Here is a 14,016-nt window from a genome sequence, read left to right as displayed (position 1 = left end):
CCAGAGCCATTGCACCGAACTGTAAACCCTGTATATGATGGAAACCACTTCAAGCCAGGGGGTGCAGCAGCACCCCTTGCACCCCAAGTTCCAACACCTATGTCCTCCTGAAGAGAGTTAGAAAGCAAGAGTTGAATAAATCTTCTGCACTCTTCCAACTCGTTGTTGAGGGCAAAAAACGGCTGTCTTGCATGCAACGAAAACCATCCAGTCAGAAAGGACACCTCCTAATTCACATTTCACCACCACCTATAACAAAGTGTCACTGTTGACTTCCCTTTGGGATCTGTTCAGCCTTGCAGACAGCCAGTGCAGTGGGAAAGTTTGCCTTGGGTGCCTGTTCAAATGAATAGGCGAGGGCAAATTAAAAGGTGGCAGAGGAACTACCAATGGCACTGAGGCCATCAACAATAGAGGAAGCCTCTTCCATGACTGTATGCAGGAGGTATATTAGAGAAAAGAGTTGGCTGAAGTGTTTTGCTTTTCTCAACCCAACTGCACAAGCCATTTCTCTGAAGCAGCAGGAGAATGTGAAACAAGCCAGTATCAGCATCCTCCTTTTTCTGAATAACCAGTCTCCCCTTCCCTGCACAAGTGCAGCTTGCGGAGAATCTCCACAGCTTTGAATTTCCATAGTACATAAAATCCATAACTCTGAGAACAAGAAAGGCAAACTGGGGAAAATACTGGGGTATGCCACATCCTTACCAAATCTTGATACTAGAGTGCTTGCCAATTACCCTCCAGTCCTAAATCTCTCCAGGAAAAAAAAGGGTAGTAGTTATTAATCTCCATTTTCACTTGTATACCAATAATACCTGAGCCTTCCTTTAGAGTGGACTGTAATTCCACTGCTGGCTTTAGATCAGGGTGTGATGGTGTTACATTCTGAGGTGCAGTCCAGATCAGTGAGGGATTGTGTGTCTTGGGTGCCTCCCAGTGCTTTGCTGTTGTAGCTCCCAAATAGGGCCGCTCACAAACAACCTGACAGCATGTAGGGCACACCCTGAGTGTCTGTGTATAGCGGCAGCCTGTCAGCAACACACCAGCCACACTCTGGCTTCCACCAGCCTTGCTTACTACCAGCAAGGTGACCTCAACATACTCCCAATCCCGAATTTTCCCAAGAAACATTTGTTCTGCACTGTCCCACCCTTTCCTGGATAGTTCAGATATTAAAGGTCCATTGCCCCTGTAAAGGGTCAATATACAACAGTTTCTCAACATTGGATTAGTGTAGATTAATAATAAAACAAGTTTATTTAATCACAAAGAGAGATTTTAAATGAGTACAAATATAAGGTGAAAAGAAAAGGAGTACTGGTGGAGTACTTAGAGACTAACCAATTTATTTGAGCATAAGCTTCCGTGAGCTACAGCTCACTTCATCAAGCTCACAAAAGCTTATGCTCAAATAAATTTGTTAATCTCTAAGGTGCCACAAGTACTCCTGTTCTTTTTGTGAATACAGACTAACACGGCTGCTACTCTGAAACCTGTAAATATAAGGTGGTATTCTCTTGTAACAATTTCTGACTTTAAAGATAAAATACTTTCTAGTAGGTAAAACTAAACAATTGTGGTCATATTATTCCTGTCCCATGTTCTTTACATTCAGTGCGTATAAAGCAGTGTGTTGGCTTTCAGCTGATGCTGTTGATCTTTAGAGCTTTTACCAGTGTAGGCTGTATTTAAGTCTCCTTTCAGAGCTTCATTTTGACTAATATCTGCTCTGTCACTACCCACCTTTTAGGGACCCTGCCACTTGCTGTGGCTAGCCATGGAGCATAGAACTCCTTTCCCCTTGACATTTTGTCTCTGTTAATAACTCCCTGCTTCAAAAGGAGTTTAAACTATATTCTCTGGGGGGTTTTTTGTTTTTGTTTTTTCTTCCCCTCCCCCCATTTCCTCAAGGTATATTTTTAGTAATATAATCATTGTTGGCCCCAGACTTAGTACCTTCCCCCTCTCCATTCACATCATACCTTAACTCTTGTGTTTGGACCCATACAACTGGTTTTGTTTGAATTTGAGAAATCTGTTTAATCAGGCCTTTCTGAAAAGGAGGCCGGCTGGAGTTTTGGCATAAATGTAAAATACTGCAACTTTGAAAGAGGAGTTATGTCTTACTCTTTTGTTTGGCTGTAAGAAATGCAGGCTCTTTGCTCTAATGTAAATTCCAGCAGACAAAGGAGTTTTATTTCCTTGTTGTAAGTCTCTTACAGCCTATACACTTTTTAAGATCTTGTAAATCGGTGATCTATACATTTTGATAGAAATAATTCAACTACAGGGTCACACTTTTCATTGCTTCTGTGGGCCAACCTCCCTTCACACACCAGGAGCTCCTGGTTGGTTGCCTGCTGGTCGGGCCAGCCTGCCATGTTTCCAGCAAAAACAGTTGTTAAAATTGACACTTTCCTGCAGGATGTTTTAGATTTGTGTGAATCAACTTTTCCTGACTTCAACCTTCCCACCCCACAACATCCTATCAGACAAATTTCTAGGCAGCTTTGCCCCAAACCTTGTGTGTCCCTCTCTTCAATTCCCAGAAGCTCCCTAGTGAGATTGTGACAGGAGAGGAAAATCAGCCAGTCATCTGATTCAGTGGAAATTGGGCTTTTCCAGTTGTCACCAAAATCAGTAGGGTTCTTCCCATTGATACCCCTGGATCTTCAAAAGTTATTGTACAGACAGAAAAATGCCATTGACATGACTTCACTCAGTCATTTATTGTTGAGCATTTTTGATAGCTTACTGGATGGATGAAGATTTTCTTAACCATGCAGTGCTCTACTAATAGGAGCTTACATACATACCATAGTTAGAATGACTGACCGGATTTGGAGGGATTCATCGTGAATTTAAATGCATGGGCCTGCACCCCATATAGTTGTGAAATCTGCCACTGTTAGCATGCATTTTGGATTAACTGCCATTACAGTCTACACAATGGTGGGTACCCCATGGCTGAGAGTAGGATTGAATCTTCAGTTTATCTTGCACAAAATGCAGGTAATAGAATGATTGTCCTGCAACAAGAGGACTGTTTATGCTTCTGTATATTTTCTCAGATGCAATCTGTTCTTATCCATGGTCCAGTATATTGTTGTCATGCTTCAGATGACAAACCTTGATTACATTTTAAAATGTTGTGTCATTAAAGCCAAAAACAATTGGTCAAAACTACATTTATATCTACTACTGGGACAGTTACTTTGATTAGACCAGGGATCAGCAACCTTTGACATGCAGCCCATCAGGGAAAGCCACTGGCAGGCCAGGACAGTTTGTTTACCTACAATGTCCACAGGTTTGGCTGATCGCGTCTCCCACTGGGTGCGGTTCGCCGTCCCCGGACAATGGGGGCTGCGGCGAGCACATCCCTTGGCCTGCACCGCTTCCCACAGCCCCCGTTGGCCTGGGACGGCGAACCGCAGCCAATGGGAGCCACGATCGGCCAAACCTGCAGACTCTGCAGGTAAACAAACCGTCCTGGCCCGCCAGAGGCTTTCCCTGATGGGCCATGTGCGAAAGGTTGTCGATCCCTGGATTAGACCTTTTAGTTATAGTTTAATACTGACTACATATAGCAAATCTGCATTAGGCCAGAAGTTCTTAGAACCTCGGAGTTGTTTCCCAGCTACAATGTTTGTTGTTCTATCCAAACTCTTATTTTAGTTAGCTCCGCAAGTATTGTGTATTTCCACTTCACAGTTTGTATTTCTGACTAATGTTAATTTATATTCTGCTGTCTTTAGAGCACAGCATTAAAACACTTTTGTGACACTGAAGAAGAACCTGATACTGAATGCTGTAGAATGGTATGGTTGCAGAATGTTCTAAATAAGACAGTCTTAAAGCCTATCCTTTCACAGATCCATTAAACTGTAAACTTTTAAAATAATAAGATAGTGAAGGGTGTTTTATGGCTTTAAGTCATAGCAACTTTAAAATAGCTGTTGCTTTCTTTATGGATCAGTTTCTAGTTTCTGAACACTAAGTCACATTTGAAGTGGACCTCACACTAAATGGTAGTACGGTATTCTTTTGCTTAAAAGTTCGGTATTTCTAGTAGCCCGAGGAGGATTTATTCAAGGAGAATCTAAGCAACTGGATCTCACTCCTGTTGAACACGTTTAAAAAAAAAAAAAATCTTAATAGGTGGTATAAAAGTAGCATTATTATTACCAGGATATGCTGGTCACAAATTACTACTTTTTATATACTCTATGGCATGTATATTATTATTTTGTATTCACTGTTGTAGAAAACGGAAAGCTAAATAGTCTCTTCCTGAAGTAGTTTACAAATTATATAGCCAACTGAATGTAGCCCAAAAATACTCTGGATGACCCAAAGGGTGTTTTTTATCATAGGTGGTATGTGTAGCGTGAGCTTTTCCAAAAGTTGATGTCATCAGAAACAGGGAGGAAGCAAACACTGAATACTTTAAAACGGAGAGACTGTTTAACTCTCGTTTCTCAAATTGAACTAAATTTTAACAGTTAATACCACCTGAGACTTTGCGTGTAAGAGTTTGGGAACTGGAAGCTAATTTATCCATCAATTACCAGTTTTAGTTAAACGTGAGCACTGTTCTGCAAACACTGAGGCTTATTATTGAAAATCTTGATCTGTCTCACTCTCTGTGGCACACTGCTTACACATCTGAATTTCCAAATTTCTTCCCTGGAGATCTGCACTCAATTTTCTCAATCTCAGTGGGCTCAGGTTGGCTCAGATTGAGTTTTCATGCGAGTCTCTGGGCTTTTTCAGTTTCAGGAAAATACAAGGTAAATCCATCATTGCTTTGTGTTTCCTACATCGTAGACTTTATGTCTAGTCAAAAATATAAGTTAATATCTCTTCTGCTCCCCCTTCCAATTCCCAAGTTACTCTAATAGTCTGGTTGTGAGAAAATTTCATTAAAACTTCACTTCAGGATTCTACTGAATTCTACATGGGAACCTTTTACATAAAGCTGGGAATCTCATGTTCAGCCCTCTGTCCAGGACAAGTTTGTGCAGCATATTTGCCTTATCATTTTGCAACTTTGCCGTGTGCCAACCCCAAAGATGATTCTGGACTCAGTGAGGCTCTAAAAACTTAGGGTCCAGTCCTACAAGGTGCTGTCATTTACCTCCATGTGAATTCATAGTGTCCAACACCTTGAGCATCAGTGCCCTGATTTGTAAGGTAAGGAGGTGTACAGCAAGGATGTTGCTAGTCATTCACCTGTAGGTAAGTAGGTGTGTATACATGCATGATCCATCTGTGTTTGGACATGTGCATGCATATGCATATACATTATTTTCACGCTGGTAACAATGATTCTGTAATACTATTTTGGTTAATTCTGTCCTGTGCTATAAAAAGTTTGTATGCCTAGGTTATTGACTTGAATTCTTTTACAGACCCTATATTAATACTTTATTTAAGTGAGTCACTCAGTGAAGCATGTATATGTTAGCACAGAAGTCTCTGCAGAATAATTTTTTTGAAAAGCAGCATGTTTTTTATTCATGGCATTTTATCAGAACCTTGCTAATGGGGCAAATGTAACAAAAGGCATCTGTTTTCTATTTCACTGAATTTTGTGCAGTAGTAGTCAAACAAAGAGAGAGGAAAAAAGTAATGAACAGAAATGCTGTGTTGCTTTCTTTAGACCATGCATCCAAAGATGGAGGAGATGGGGGTGGATTAACTGATATAGCAGAAGTTGCTATATCTTAATCTTCCTGAAAAGTATCTGTTTTTGTTTTTTTTTTAATCTGTGTTTGGATTTGCATCTAGGGGACTTCTTTGTATCCTAGTAATTTATGCTTCCAATGTGCTTGTTTCAAGATGAGTTTATAGTGTAGTAAATATATAATTCTGGGTTGTTTTTTTGTTTTGGGTTTTTGGTTTTTTTATTTAGGTTTTTTTTTAAAGCTTCAGTGCACTTTCTTGCAGCTCATATAATGATTTTATAATAAAGATCCTTTAACGCATCTTTTTTTTCTTCTTCCCTCCAGAATGCTACAATGTATTTTTTTGTTTTAAAGATATTTTCCCCCTAGAGTTTGTGCTTTAAAATGCTTTCCATGCCTAAACCCTATCAACATACCTGAGATTTCTAGTTTATAATAAAAGCTTATGTTGTATTTAGTGCCTTTTGTACTGAAGGTTTCCCAAGTACCTACAACTAATTAAGCATCACTGCATACAGGTGTCTTTTGTGGGCACCAACCTGCACAAATCACCCTGCACAGCTATGGAGAGAGGGGAATATTTGGCAAATAGAGTAACACCCTACTGTTACTAAAGTGCAGTGGCTTTTTAATGTTCACACAGGATCTGTTTGTTTTTTTTTAAAAAAACTCTTCCAAAATACCTCCACATGCTAAGCTGCATAATACTCTATTTTTCTATCTCAGAAAGCTGAAAGTCTAAGTTGACCTGCCTGCAGATCTGTTATTTCCTTAAACTCTTTGGCTGGAACTCTTGTCATAGATCCTGTTCATTTCTCATGAAGTACCCTGTGTGCTGAAGCTGCTGTTAGTTATGTAGGTAGTGTTCTGTGAGGAATAATTAGATACAGTTTAACAGATTGTTTAGAGATCACAATGCATTAGGACGCTAGTTTTCTTGACTTGTTTAAGGCTCTAACAAACTGAAGTTTGGTGGCGGGGAAAAAAAATCTCAAATGTTGGTAGGGCAGCTATAGAAACACCACAAGTTCTGAGTCAGCACTTCACACAATTTCTTTTTAAATCCTCCAGCTAAACACAAATCTGTGTGAAATAGTCTTACTCAACCAGATGATAGCGAGACCCACTGTAGCAGCTTGTCATATGATTTACACCTGTCTCCAAGTCCTCCTCATCTCAGCTACAGCAACCTCCTCATCTCTTGATTTAAGAAATGCAATCTTGCCCAGCTTATATGCTGCAAAGATCATTTCCCTATCTCATTGCTTTGACCATGTTCACCCCTCTTTGTGCATCCCTTCTCTGTCTCCCCTTTCTCTATGTTGTCAAACACAAAGTACTTGTCTTCACTTTTGAGGCTCTTGGCTGCTTACATCTGCCTGATCTGTCATCTGTTGTAGGCTGTTAAGATGTTGACTCCTGCCTCCACTCTGAAAATGATGCCAGCCTTCATTGCTAACTTGTTTAATTTTCAACCTGGGATCTTTGTGCTTTCTCCGTTGCTGGCCCTCGTGCTTGCAAGGAGGTCTCCATAAATATTTGCAAAGCAAATTCATTATCTACTTTCATTATCCATAATCCCTCCTTAAAATTGTCTACCAAAAACTTCACTGTTAGGCTACTTCTGCGTCAATATCACTGCCTATTGTCTCCCTGTTTCCTAGTGCTTCCCCATCTGTTAGAATCCACTGCTGTCTATGCTTAGATTGTAAGCTCCTCAGGGCAGGCCCCTTTTTTGTTCTATGTTTGTACAGTGCCTTGCACGGTGGAGTCCCAGTCCATAACTGGAGCCCTATTCATTACCTCAGACTACGTAATAAATAATGACCAATAAAATAAGTGTCTTGTAAAATCATGGCTCTTGTCCAGCCTTCTAAACTTACTGTCCATATCAGTTGAAGTTATATTCTTATTAATGTGATTATTAATGATGACACAATGAGATGTCACTTGATGCATGGCATTCTTAATGGAAGTAATATTCCTATGAAAATACAGAAACAGTACAGTATTTACCGAAGCCTTTTTTATACTACTGCTTTTAAACTGGGAAAGTGGGTTGTTCGGACTAAATGCTTGGCTGTAAAGTATATTGTTTTCCAGTAGTAGATGCATTTTAAAAAACCCAATGGATATTTTTTGCATTGTGAATTACTAAATATTTTTTAAAAAAGAAAAGGAGTACTTGTGGCACCTTAGAGACTAAGCAATTTATTAGAGCATAAGCTTTCGTGAGCTACAGCTCACTTCATCAGATGCATATCGTGGAAACTGCAGCAGACTTTATATATACACAGAGAATATGAAACAATACCTCCTCCCACCCCAGCAGGACAGTGGGGTGGGAGGAGGTATTGTTTCATATTCTCTGTGTATATATAAAGTCTGCTGCAGTTTCCACGATATGCATCTGATGAAGTGAGCTGTAGCTCACGAAAGCTTATGCTCTAATAAATTGGTTAGTCTCTAAGGTGCCACAAGTACTCCTTTTCTTTTTGCGAATACAGACTAACACGGCTGTTACTCTGAAACCTAAATATTTTTTGTGACTTTTTTTTCTTTTCTCCATGCTGCCTTTCTTTCTCTAAATTAATATGTGGATGAGTGTGAGGCTGGAGGGTTAGACTGAGGAATGCTTTTTTGTGAATCGAATGTGAAACTTAAATCAACTTATCATAATAACAAGAGTGTTGGGTCCTGTTTTAAAGTCAGTCAAAACATGACAAAGTTGATACCACATTAAAAGGAGAGGACGTCAATAAAATAGTAACTTGTAAATTACTAAATGTACATGAGATTTTCTTTACACTTATTTCTTGTTACCTTTAGCACATCAGGTCCACCCATTTGGTCAGGAAGCACCTTTTTCAAGAGAAATGGAGCCCTTCTACAAGGTAGGTCATAGATATATATGCATCTCCTGAGTAATTATTCTTATTAACGTATTTTCGAGTGATCATAATTTTCATATTCTTCTTTTTGGGGAAGAAGTTCAAAGTGACTTTGTGGTTTTATTTGCATTGTACCTGATTCCTTTTATTTCAGCTTTCTTTAAATCCTGGTTTCATGAAAATAGCAAATTATTACCCAGAAGTGATACTGACTGTGAAAATTGCTACTTTCTCCTTCCTCAGATTGATTTGCTTATTGTAAATTATAACAATTTTTTCTTGAGTGAAATTGAGAGTACACAGCAGAAAATGTCCTAGGAACAATTTAAACTGTGTTGATGAAGTAAAATTCTTCCCTGAAAGAGAGAGAGAGAGAGACTTTCTTTTACTTCCTAGCATGCATTCTCTAATTGTGCTGATGCCAAGATGTCTCTTCGGGTGGCCATGTGTCAGCACCACAGTGGGGAAAATAATTAGAGGATTTGTATCAAAGAAAACCTCCCAAGTAAAAGTATGTTTATTCTTCTTTATATTTGTATAGGACTTTGGAATTATTTTTGTTTTTATTTCAGTGTGACGTACAATGTGAACTAAAACTACGTAGTTTGGGGAGTTTAATAGGTGTTAGGGGAAGGTTTTCAGAGAGTTCTATTAGATTTTCATTCTTCAGAAAGAGTATTTTTGTCTTTGCTGCTGTGTATGTATAAATTCCCTCATAATTAATGTTTCTTGGGAACATTACAAGAAAACTCTGTCTCAAAATTATGTCAGTTTGTTTAAAATTTGTGGAAATAACTTGCAGACTTTTCATAAGACTTTTCTGTTCTGGGGCAAACAAGTTTTAACTTTTGTATTGAGATCAGCCTGTGAAATGTATCAATTTTGGGATCTTATTCCTCAATGCTTGAAAGTTTTATGCAGGTAGCTTCCATTCTAAACGAAGGTACTCCTACCCTGTAAAATGTCCCAGAGATCAAGAGGGGATTTAACATTGAGGTCAATGGCTCACATGAGGCCATACCCAAAATTATTTATACAAAGATAGTCACAAAATAGAAGGGAGTGGAATGTGGCTGCTCTCCTCCCCACAGGGTAATCAAACTACTGCAGTTCAATGTAGAATATTTTTGAGACAGTTTTCTGCATATTTCTAAAGCCTTGCATCCTTATTTTTTCCTTGTGTCTTTGTTATAGTGTGTTCTGATGTATTTCATTAGAAACTTCAGGCTGTTCTTTACTTCTAGGAGACAGTAAAGCCTACAGAAATTGGATCCTTTTCCTTTTTTGTAAGGACAATATGGATTTGATGTCTTCATAGTCACAAGACCATATTGGAAGGAATGGTCAGGGGGAGTCTAATATGTCAGAAAAGTTTCTGCTTCCCTCATTCAGGGCTTGTCTGTGATTGAGTAAGATGTTTAGAAGTACCCTTAATACCATTTTTTCTATTGTTACCTTAGAAAATGAGAGAGATGTCAAGTTTGAATGGCACAAATGTTGACCTCCCTTTTCTTATATTACAAGATGTTTATGAAGTCACTATAGCCATTTTTTATTCCCCACACCTCCGCAGAGATGCCAGCAGATATTTTCTCATTACAAAACCAGGCAACTGTCTACTGAGTAACTGATTGACGAGCAAAGCTTTCAGTTGGGCTGGTATTGAGCATAGCCACATCAAATGGAACAAGTTAGCCAATATTCTGTCCCAAACCCATGACCCCACTCCAGAATGGGGGGCGGACCCAAAGCATCTGTCTGAGACATTTCCCTTCATACTTCATGTTCCGATTTGAAATATTGTAGACGAGAGTCAAAAATTCCTTCAAATCTCTGGCTTTATTTTTAAAAATGGTGCTTATAGCTGTGTAAAATATTGCAGCAGCTGCTGCTACAGGTGATCATTCAAGTCTAATTTTGGTGTAAATGGGGTAGGTGGGTGGAGGGGGATGTCAGATGAGGAAAAGAGAGGCCACAGTGAAGCCCTGCAACCAGATAGCATTTTAAACCCCTTACTCTGCCAATCCCTATCCATTTTCTTGGGAAGAGGAGAACCAGACATTCACATGTGGAATTAACTCAACTGCTAGTTTCTGCCTATGCTTCTGTTTCCAAGGAAGCAAACTTTTAATTGGGGAAAAGTAAGATAACAGGAAGGGTTTTTAAAATACCTTTCGTGATAAGCATCTAGTTAAATGCAGAGAGAATGTTCTTTCGGTATTACAGAGGGTAGTCTAAAATGACTGCCCCCAAAATTTAGTAAACAAAACTTGTTAGTTACTGCACACACTCCATTTCATTTGCACTATTAAAGGAAAGTGCCCTTGGTTTCGGGGGGCTAAAGAGAGGATAACTCCACTGTGTTACTAGCTCCTCTTAGCTGAGAGAGACTGACACCTCTCCCTGTTTCTATCTGTGTTTTATTTCAGTTATTTGGCAAAGCAATTTTAACCCTTCTAAAGTCTTCCAAGGGAAAATGGTGACTGGGAAACCTGTTATCTGCAGACATCAAAATAGGGAAAGAAGAAGAAATAACAGAAGTTGAAATTAAGTGTGGTTGTCCCATAATCATTATGTCTTTGATGTAAAAAGAACAGAGGATTAATCCTGTTCTGGCTTTCTTCCTTCCACCTTGTCCAAGAGCCTTATTTAATCTCCCAAAATTGATATGAGGTGTCCCTTCTCCATTTAACTTCCCTGGGCATAAGATGGCTGCATCAGTTTCTTCTTTGCAGAGCTCTGTATTATCTGGTTCCTGACTTTGCCCTTCAACCTGGGGCCAAAGAAAATGAAAGAATGAACTTTATTTTTCCTGTTATACAAGGTCTTGCCCCAGCCACTCCTTAAAAATCTGCCTTTTCCCCCACTGTATTGGAGTACTGTGGTCATAGTACTCCAATACAAGAGCCGATGGGGCTGGCCCCGGGGGGCCCCCCAGTGCAACGGCACCCCGGGGCAACTCAGATTTAGTCATGGGTATTTTTAGTAAAAATCATGGGCAATAAAGAGAAATTCCCAGCCAGTGACCCATCCATAACTTTTTCTAAAAATGCCCATGACTAAATCTGAGTTGCCCCGGGGTGCCGTTGCACTGGGGGGCCCCGCGGGGCCAGCCCTATCGGCTGCTGCTCTGGGGGCCACCAGGGCCAGCTGCCTGGGGCTGATGAGCAGCGGCCGGTGCAGGTGCCCCCCGGGCTGCCTGGGGGGTGGCTCCAGCAGCAGCTAGTGTGGCTGGCCCTGGGGTGGCTCCAGCAGTGGTCAGTGCGGCTGCCTGAGTGGCTGGCCCCAGGACTAGTTGCTCAGGCAGCCCTGGGGTCAGCCACACTGGCCGCTGCAGCTGCGGAATTTCACAGAGGTTGCGGAAAGTCGCAGAATCTGTAATTTTTGCAACCTCCGTCACAAACTTGCAGCATTAGTCAAGATGCCCATGTGCTCTCCCTTCACCACCTGAACTCCCATGCAGATTCTAAAACAGTTTTCATAGTACACAGGACCTTTTGCCTCATCTAAGTTTCTAAACTTACTGCAAAAACTTCCCTAATGAAGCCCACTAGGGCTATTTTGCAGGATTACCAGAACTTCTAGGTTTTTTGCTGTCTTAGCTCAGTTTTCCTGTTCCTGTGCTTCGTTACACAAGCTGTTTTTGTTCCAAATCATCAACTTTCTCTTTTCAAACCTTCTGTTTTGTTCTTTATCCAGCAATTTTTAATTTATCTTTATTAAAACAATTTTCAACTTTAGTTTAGAGAAATTAGTGATTTCTTCCTATCATCCATTTTATGTGGAAAAGATCCTGTTCTTGTCTGGGACATCTGTGCCAGATGAGAATGGTGAGGTCACATGTAGCAAGGGTTTGAGGCTGATGTATGGGGTTCCAACAAAGTCAGCTGTATCTCTTTGCTGTGTGCTTGGTCATTCTCAGACCATGTCCCAATTTCAGGAGCGCAAGTGTAAGGAGATCAAGTTGCTTGCCAATCCATGGCTTAAGCATTGCCACTAAGCTGTCTTATCACTCCCCTCATGTGCTTTCTGTCCACCATTGCCGGTGCAAAACCTTGGCTTCAAATACTTTAAAAAATAAAATGAAAATAAGGCTACAACTTATTCCTCTCACTTATAGTTAGCAGTGATGCGGGAATAGTGACCTGCAGATTCCAGATGCTGACTAACTACCTGTATCTAAGATGTACAACGACTGAGATAAAATTAAAAATCTATTTGTAGCCAAAAATCTCAACTTTTGAGTTCCCTTTCATCTTGAAATACTATAGTTCAAACTTTTTTAAATGACCCACTCTTTCTTAATTGCCCTCACTTATAAAAACAAAGAACCCACTTAGGCATCTGCTGCAGGGTTTTATTAAGAAGTTGTATATTTTCAGAATGTTTTATAAAATTTGAACACCTCTCATGTCTTTCCATATTGGCTATGTGCTATTTGAGCAGTGAAGAAATACACCCGGCTGGTTATCAGGTATAACCACATTCTTTGTTACATAGTCTAATTTCTGATGTCTGTACTAGGAAGATTTTCTCCCCTAGTTCTGTTTAGCATAATGGCATTTGAAAGCCAGCCACTTGTAAATATGCAATAAAGTCTTGGTGTGTTTTGGATTTAAGTGAATTAGTGCTCTGGTGATCTTGAAAATGCCTGTCTGTGGGCCTGTGTTCACTTCAATCAATAGGACTGAAGCATTCAAGCAAACTGAAGTCAGCCTGACTTATCTCTGAAGTCACAACCCATTTTCCCTTCTTCCCCGCCCAGCAAAGGATTGGGGGTACAAATCTCATCCCCTTCTCTCCTCACAGCAGCGAAATAGAGAGGGGAAATCCATGTGCCTTCTTCTGATGTCACTTTCCTAGTAGTGAGGGAAGGATGTTCCCAATGGCTTGTCTACACATACAAATTGCATTGCTTTAACTATATCAGTATACGTAAAGTGGTATAACACCCCCTCATCCCCCAGTGTAGATGCAGTTACACCAGTTTAAAAGTGCTTTATACTTGGTATGCACCTTCCCTTAAGGGAATAAGTTATAATTCACATTTGTACCGATATATAAGTGCATCCATACTAGGGGCTTGCAGTGTCTTAACTATTTTGCTAAAGAAGTCACACAATCTATTAGAATTCTTTGAGGGGGTCAACAAGCTTATGGACAAGGGTGATCCAGTGGATATAGTGTACTTAGATTTTCAGAATGCATTTGACAAGTTCCCTCACCAAAGGCTCTTAAGCAAAGCAAGCAGTGCTGGGATAGGAGGAAAGGTCCTCTTATGGATCAGTAACTGGTTAAAAGATAGGATTCGAAGGGTAGGAATAAATGGTCAGTTTTTAGAATGGAGAGAGGTAAAGAGTGATGTCCCCCAAGGGTCTGTACTGGACCAATATTATTCATAAATGATCTGGAAAAAGGGGTAAACAGTGAGG

The 14,016-nt window shown here is 40.1% G+C and overlaps 1 protein-coding gene across 7 annotated transcripts in view; it reads left to right on the top strand.

The window, feature by feature from the left end:
* The window catches only part of FOXN3 (forkhead box N3), a 304,443-nt gene that overhangs the window by 200,576 nt on the left and 89,851 nt on the right, over positions 1-14,016 (top strand). For all 7 annotated transcript variants that reach the window (XM_073349399.1, XM_073349401.1, XM_073349402.1 and 4 more), the window contains exon 4: positions 8,523-8,587. In XM_073349399.1, the coding sequence (XP_073205500.1) occupies positions 8,523-8,587 (65 nt within the window). The remainder of the gene's footprint in view (positions 1-8,522; positions 8,588-14,016) is intronic.

Source organism: Lepidochelys kempii, chromosome 6, assembly GCF_965140265.1.
Source record: "Lepidochelys kempii isolate rLepKem1 chromosome 6, rLepKem1.hap2, whole genome shotgun sequence".
NCBI classification, from domain to species: domain Eukaryota; kingdom Metazoa; phylum Chordata; order Testudines; family Cheloniidae; genus Lepidochelys; species Lepidochelys kempii.
Note: the sequence above shows the minus strand (reverse complement) of the source record. Positions and strands in the feature narration are given on the sequence as shown.